This window comes from Pterocles gutturalis, unplaced genomic scaffold (assembly GCF_000699245.1).
Source record: "Pterocles gutturalis isolate BGI_N339 unplaced genomic scaffold, ASM69924v1 scaffold46363, whole genome shotgun sequence".
Lineage (NCBI taxonomy): Eukaryota > Metazoa > Chordata > Aves > Pterocliformes > Pteroclidae > Pterocles > Pterocles gutturalis.
In genome coordinates, this window is record NW_010127353.1 from 16,451 (window position 1) to 24,135 (window position 7,685).

At 50.6% G+C, this 7,685-nt stretch overlaps 1 protein-coding gene across 1 annotated transcript in view; it reads right to left on the reverse strand.

The window, feature by feature from the left end:
* Positions 1-1,110: 1,110 nt before the first annotated feature.
* Positions 1,111-7,685, reverse strand: part of TMPRSS6 (transmembrane protease, serine 6) — a 16,768-nt gene continuing 10,193 nt past the window's right edge. Inside the window, exons 11-17 of the mRNA XM_010079249.1 lie at positions 7,383-7,481; positions 5,598-5,711; positions 5,181-5,297; positions 4,245-4,413; positions 3,376-3,647; positions 1,965-2,101; positions 1,111-1,269 (exon numbers count right to left, since the gene is read on the reverse strand). Of these exons, the coding sequence (XP_010077551.1) occupies positions 1,111-1,269; positions 1,965-2,101; positions 3,376-3,647; positions 4,245-4,413; positions 5,181-5,297; positions 5,598-5,711; positions 7,383-7,481 (1,067 nt within the window). The remainder of the gene's footprint in view (positions 1,270-1,964; positions 2,102-3,375; positions 3,648-4,244; positions 4,414-5,180; positions 5,298-5,597; positions 5,712-7,382; positions 7,482-7,685) is intronic.

Below are 7,685 nucleotides of genomic sequence, written 5' to 3' on the forward strand. Positions count from 1 at the left end.
ATTGACCCCACTGCACCTGGGGGACATCTGAGAGGAAGGGCAGGGCTGTGGAAACTTTTGCTAGTTGCCAGCGCTAGGATTGGAGTTTGGTCAGAAAGATACAATCCCTAAGATACTTTTTAACAGAGTAAGGGAAATCAGAGCAAAAAAACTCCTCAAATTAATTTTATTTCTATCTTCAGAGAGTGGCTCACTATGTGTATATATATACACACACACACATATATGTATATCTCTAGTAAAAAAACCCAAACCCATAGCAGTCACTATTTAAGCACTGTGCCCTGAAGCCTTCTCCATCACCTCCTAGATTGTCTGAGTTAGGAGATGGAAGCAGTTGAGATGCCTTCATGTTAAAGGTATTTAGAAGGTCTGAGGGAAGGGGAGGGGAGGCTGCTCCAGACTTTTTACTGAGGGGTGGGGCCTTTCCCTGAGGAAAGTGCAGCAGCGGAGGCTGGGTGCTGCTCCAGCAGGGAGGCAGGACACGTGCTGGGGGGTGTGATGCTGGACTCGTGCCTGGGAGTCAGTGAGACGTGAAGAGTTGCCTGGCTGAGCTGAACTGTACACTGAACAGCACACGCCAGCTAAGAAAAGAAGCAATTAGGGAGATGGAAGAGGAGGAGTGATGGGAGGGGAAGGGGGAAGAAGGATGAGCAGCAGGAAGGAAGAGGGAGGCAGATTGATTTCACAGTTACTGGAATCTCTAACTACATCAGTCACATTTTCTTTCAGCAAATGTTCCAGCATAAGATTGTGGCTGAATCACATGGTGCATACAAAGTTCAACTCCCCTTATTCCTTTTCTCAGAAACCATCAGCTTGGGACCCTTGCTGTGTGTTGTGTCCTCTCCCACCCCTGCTGCCAACTCTTTTGGATGGATGGTCTAAAAACACCTTGGGATGCTCCCTGGGAAACACTGAGGGGGAAGAGGGTCTGCCTGCTTTTCTCTGCCATCCCCACGGCAGGCTTTTTTTACCATGCTCAGAAGAGCAACTTGAGTCGGACAACATCCCACACAGAAACTCTCTCTGAGAGGCAAGTGAGCAAGATCAGGAATGAGTGCCATGTGAGCATGGGGCTGGTGGGGAGAAGGCAGAGATGCACTTTTCTCAGCTCATAGTTTGGTTCATCCAGGCCATCACTTGAGTGATCCTGGTGTATACTCCATAGTGATTTGGACGTGCGCATCCCATTCCCCAGCTGACCAAACCAGCCAGAAACCACCTGCCACTGGGTTCCTTGCAGGCCAGTGGACCTCCAGAATCACCCTAGAGAAACAGAAAGAAAAATGGGTTGATGGTGATCCACCAGCTTCTCCTTCTGGATGATTACGCTAGCTTTGAGTCCCTCTGTATGCATCTCCTCAACTCATGCCTGGGACACCTACAACATCCTTTGTACTTTAGGCAGATGTCAAAAACAGTCTCCAGTGCAAACATCCGACCCATTTTTGCATTCCTTCATCATGCAAATTCCTCCCCCTTAGCCAGCATCCTCCCAAGAGGCTGATGGCTCTATTGTTTCCTTCTGCTCCAGGTGGCATTTCCAAATCTGTCGAGAACAAGAAGCTAGTGGAATTTAACTGGATAGCCAGAGGGATGGCAGACAGAGGAATTCATTGAGATTGATAGTAATGAAGGAACAGGCAGTGTGTGGCAGATGCTAATGAGGCTGAGGGGGGAAGAGACTGATATAGACTTGGAAGTGGGAAGTAAAGAGTGGAGAATGGGCTGAAATGAGAAAATGAGAAGTTTAAGTGTATTTGAATCCTGCCTAAGGCAAAGATGCTGGGAAGAAGTGGTCCTTAGAGCTGTTGTTGACCACTTAGACCAGAGGAAGGGTTGGGGGAGTCAGGCATTTTATGGTTTTTTCAACATCATTTGAGTCTATGCAGTGCATTTAGGAGACTTGGAACACACCCCACCTCTGGCAGTCAACCCTGATCCCAGAACTCCTTTGTCACCTGGCATGCATCTTTCTTGCCCATGTGGTACCCAGCACACAGCATCCTGGGAGAAATCATGTAGTGATAGGCCTCGCTGCAGATGTCCTGCTGGATAAGCTGCACATCTACCTTCTGCAGAACATTGCTGATGTGCCCTGGGGGGGGTAGAGCACCAAAAGCAGTGCAGGTGAGCAGTAGTGATGCTTCCCACTGTTTACCATGATCCCCAAGTCTCTGCCCATGTCACTGCATGCTGCAAGCTGTCTTCTGAATTACTATTCTGCTCCCCACCCGCATTGCAGTCTGAGTTTCAGCAGAGCAGTTCACTTGCCTGGGAGGAGTAACTTTACCCTGCAGTGCTTTTCCCCATAGGGATGCATTGTGGGCACTTCAGCTTTTGGGACAAGAGGGATTCTGGTTTGGGGAAACCTTTGCAATGTTAGAGTTTTGAATTTACTTCTTATTGAATTGGTTGTTAAGTTGCTCTGGCTATGTATGCAAACCAGAAGTGTCTACTTCTGGATAGACCCAAGTGTTTCCATTTAGGAAGCAACTAGAGCAAGTGCGTAAGTGTGAGTGAAGGCACTAAGTTGACCTGGGTGAGCATGTCTATATTCCTGTGCCATGCACTACTAGAGAACAGCCTGGGCCTGTTTGTTGCCCTTAAGGGAAGGGAACACAAGAGGTCATGCCCATACAGCTAAATTCTTCTTCACAGAACAGAATGGACACATCCATACTACCCCCATGGGAACAGGTCTTGGCCCATGTTGTCCCTCAGCACTGTGTGAGTGCTATGTGGCCAAAATGGTACCACGGCACATGCTAACAATTACACAGTGTGATCCTTGAGGGACAGCACGCAGACACTGCACTGCTCCCATTGAATTTACTAGTACAAGTGTTGCTGGGGCAACCCAGGCCCTACAGTCTTTGACATGGGGAAAATGTTGCTGCAGGGGCCACAGGCAGGTGTCCCCAGGAGACAGTCCTGATTTGATGAAGAGCAGTTTGTCATCTCTACCCTCTCTGGTCAGGCTCTGTCCCTGGGGAATGACCCAACAGGAGCCCACACGTCTGTGTAGGCAGGGGGTTGACCTTTGGGACTGGGGCTGCTCCGTGCTGTGACCATGACTGAATAGCCCCTGCTCTGACCTCTGATTCCTGAAGGGCTGTTCTAATCTTTGGATGAAAGAACACATGCTGTCCCCACATAGCTTAACAGACTCTCAGGCCTGCCTCTCCAAATGAGATTTCGAGGCACTCAACAAATAACTTTGGCCAACCTGTGACCCAAAATCAAAGGGGGTGAAGGAGGCATAATTCTTTGGGGTGAACAGAAGTCTATTCTTTCTATCCCACATCTGAACCTATGTTTCTACCTTGGCTCTGCTACAGTAGACCGCCAGCAAAAAGGGCTTGCACCTACCGCCTTCCTTGAGGGCTCCCCAGCCCGTGATCCAGCAATGAAGGCCAGGTGCAAAGAGGTGGGAAGGGGCAGGCAAGCAGATGGGCTGGATTAAGGGTGAGATGATCACAGGATGGTCCAGCTGGAGCAGGGCCACATCATAATCATGGCTGTCCTCTTCATAATAAGGGTGGAGGAAGAGGCGGTTCACCTTGAAGGACACCTCTGTGTGGCTGGTAGCATTTTGCAAATATTTGCCCAAGTAAATGGTCCAGATGGAGGCAGAGGCCAGTCTGTAGGATGCAGCAGAGAAGATAGATAACTCATTGCATGAACAGAGAAGGATGAGCAAAGCCGGGCTGCTTCTGTTGCAGTATTTTGAGGAGTCTCTGATATGGATGATCATCTCCCACAGAGGGGCTTCTTTTTTTTTATTTGTCTACTGATTTCAAGAAACTAGTTGGTATATCTCTCTGATGCCTTGACAAGCCTGTACAGTGGGACCAGCTTTGGGCAGACACTCATATACACAGGCAACTTGCTCATATTTGTTTATTTTCCTTAGCAAAGCAGGCTAAAAGGTGTATGTAGGTTGGACAAGCAAGTGGAGCTGGTCATGTGCAAGTGACTATGATGGGGCAGAGAGTAAAAGCTGAACTGGTGAAGCAAAACTGCAAGGAGAAGGAGACGTGGAGAAGGGGAGCAAAGTCTGAAAAACTGCTAAGAGGAAGTGAAGCGAGAAAAGCAGCTCATAGGTGAGGGCAGATGTGGGTGCCAGATGAAGGGTGCAGCTGTGACATTTTCATAAGCCATACAATCCTCTTATCATGTATGACATGGAAAGCAATGCAAATCCATCTCCTGTCCAGCACCCTCCCCTCTCCCTTTACCTCTCATCCTGGAAGCAGTGTGCGGCTGAGACCACCCAGCGGTCAGCAATGAGTGTTCCCCCGCAAATGTGGCGTCCCCGAACTTGCAGGCTGGCCTGCCACGGCCATTCCCCTTCCACAGAATTAGCACCACCCACGATCCTGCTGAGAGGGGCTTGCAGCCCACAGTCTGAGGAGAAGGAGACACAGCAGGTGCTTCAGGGGAGGAAGGAGACATGACACCTTGTTTCTACCCTTCCTTTCCTACTTAAGTGACTGAAGAGTCAAACCTCTAATCCCTTGCTTTACCCAGCCAGCAGATGCTTTCTGTACTGCCCAGGACAGGTCCAGCAGGCACTCCTTCCAAGCACATGCCCCCGCTGATGCCTGCACAGCCTTACCTCACCTCCAGCTGAAGCCTGGGGATGCCTTTGGGGCAGTGCCCTGTCTGTGCTACCTGCTGTCCTGTCAGGGAACACTTGCAGCCGTTCCTTTTTGCTGCCCACCGAGGCTCCAGAAATACCAAGCAGGGCAATCAAAACCAGAGCCCTGTCAGCGGCCATGCAGTCATGGGTGATTTCCCTGGCTGGAGCCTTGTAGGGTGGCATCACTTCACACAAGCCAGCACAGTGGTCCAACAGTCAGCCTGTGGGTAGGACCTGGCCTGTGAGACACGTCTATCTGGCCTCATGCCTCTGCTTGAGGATGGGGAGCAGCTGTCCAAACTGCAGACATCGCCTCCTGGCAGCCCAGCACTGAGAACTGGCTTGTTGCTCTGGCCACCAGCACGGCAGGATGGAGCAGTGGCACTGCTGCTGCAGGGCTGGGGTAGGGAGATGGCAGTAGAACAAGGGAGGGTGGGTGCTTATGCTGGGTTGGCAGTGGGAAGAGGGGTGACTTGCAGCTACGTGGCATCCTGAACCTGCCGGGCTGACGCATGACTGAGCATTTCCTCACCGCAGCGCTTCTCGTCGGACAGGTCCTTGCAGTCTGCAGTGGTGTCACACAGGGGGTTGGGTTTCTTCACACAGGTCCCATCCTCACAGCGGTAGGTGAAAGGACCACAGGGGACCCCTGTGAAAAGAGGAAGGGGAGCTGGGGCTGAGGGAGGGTGGCAGGTTGCAAACACAGCTTGAAGTCCTTTGAGCTGGGGGAAAAAAGGCAACACAAGAGCTCGGGGTAACTCCATAAATGGTGACAGGGAATTTCCTGAGTAAGTTTGGTCAGCTACAAACAGAACAAACATTGTGGGCAGGTCTGGCACGTTAACTCCCACCTGGTGCTTGTATCTCACAAGAGGGAAGTACACTACTGACAGCCTTGTTTCAAGCATGGAGGAAGGTATTTGCCAGCCCAGTGCCGTCCCCTCCCTACCTTCACTGCAGTGCTCCTCATCGCTCCCATTGACACAGTCCTGCTGCTGATTGCAGACGCTGCTGAACTCGATGCAAGTGCTGTCCTCACGGCACTGGAACTTTGCAGGGCACACTGCAAAGGCATCAGGTGGGATGTCAGGGCCCCAAGTGCACCAGCAGGCTCTGCAGACTCTCCCCCCACCTCATAAGGTGTGCTTAAGACCAGCTCTGGTATAGCGCAGCTGTGTAGTCTTGAAACATGTGAGTCCTGCACCCTTGATGTCCGTGAGCTCTGGTAGCTGCTCAGGATGGAGATAGGCATAAGGTGCCTGCCCATCACAGAGTCTGAATTCTGATTATACATTTTCAGAGCAGGAACTGGTCCCGTGTTTGTGTGTATCTACGTGCAACACCAAGCATGATGAGTCAGTATCTTCTGGCCATCTTTTTACTGCAATGAGTGTAATTTTTCCAGTAAATAGCATGAGGCTTCCAGATGACCAAAGGCACATGAAGGTCGGAGGCAATGTGAACATTGATTTTAAAGCCAGTTCCATACAGACATAGAGTGAATAAGCAGAGATTCAACAGTGACAACAGGATAAGAAAGAAAGGAAATAATGATGTTTCTATTTTCTTTTTCAAGTATAAAGGGATGTCTGAAAACACTGAGAAACAAATACTTGTTTTGTTCAGCCTTGGTCTGTGTTAACCTCTGGAACTGAATGACGCAAGATAGCCCTGGATTCAAGAAAGGATTAGGTATTCATAAGGATCCGTATGTATCCTTGGCTGCACGAGGGAAGCAAACAAGCCCTGGTATCAGACAGCTGGATGATGGGACGGAGTGCACCATCAGCAAGACTGCAGACAGCGCAAAACTGAACCTCAGCGATCCTGTGAGAGCTCTCACATTTCTAGCACTGAATTAAAACTTCTTTAAAAAAGATTTCTCCTTCTTCCTACTTTGGACTTTTCTATACCTCCCTCTGAATCTTTCAGAATTGGCCACTGTGTCCAGTGGTTCGGGGATCTTTCTGTCTGTGAAAAAGCAGCTGTAGGGGACAACTAATGAGAAATTAATGGTGGCAGCAATGTGATGAGCCGCACCCCCCCGCCCCCCCACTCACACCATGGATGGGAGAGTAGATTAATTAAGTGTTATACCTAAGCCTGAATAACCTTTCCTACCAAAATGGGTCTTTTCATGAGTCCTGGGATGTTTGGGATGGTGTCTGTATCAGCACTAACTGCTGTTGGCAGAACTGCTGGCTGATCGAGGACTGAGATGCTCCCCAACTGGGGCACAATGTACAGGTGAGGATCTGTACAGAGCAGGTGTCATGAATGGCCAGAGGGAAGAGGGGAGAGAGCAGGGCAGTGGGTGGCCTTGGGGAGGTGTGGGGAAGGTGGAAGTGTTGGTAGGGGGATGCTGAGTGGTATGACAGCAGAGGGGGCTGTAGGCCAGGGCTGAGGTTGATTGTCGGGCCTTGGTGGGGGAACAGCCTGGGCAGGGGACTTCCTTCAGGCTGCCTGGAATTCTTCGTGCATAGGTACTAGGGGGTTCTCCCAAGAAGATTGTGCTGTGCACAGGAGCAAGAAGTGTTCTGCTCCTTCCCGAGCAGGCTGAAGCCATACGGCAGTGGGATGAGGTTTTAAGGATGCAGAGGCTCAAGCTTCTGGAGGGGAGGTTTGAGGCTCTACCTAGGCCAACTGAATCCTCCCCATCTCTCTCTGCCTTTGGAAGAGCAAGGGGCTGTGTCTTGCTGAGATCAGAGACCAGTGGGGAGAATAAATCACTCACCACAATTTCTTTCATCCAGCCCATTGGGGCAGTCTTTGATCCCGTCACAAGCTGGAACGCACAAGCCATTCACGGAACACAGGAACTCTCCAGGACAGGCTGTGAAACCACCAGAGAGTAGTTAGTCCCCTGTGACTGGAAACCTCCCTGCAGCAGAGCACTGTGGCTTGAAAGTGGAGCAGCACACCTTCCTGACCACGTGTGCTGCAGCCGTGTGCTGGCAGCACTCGCTGCACTCCCCAAAATCTGTCACATCATTCACTCTGGACAAGGGCAAATGGAGCCAGTCTATGCACCAGGGAA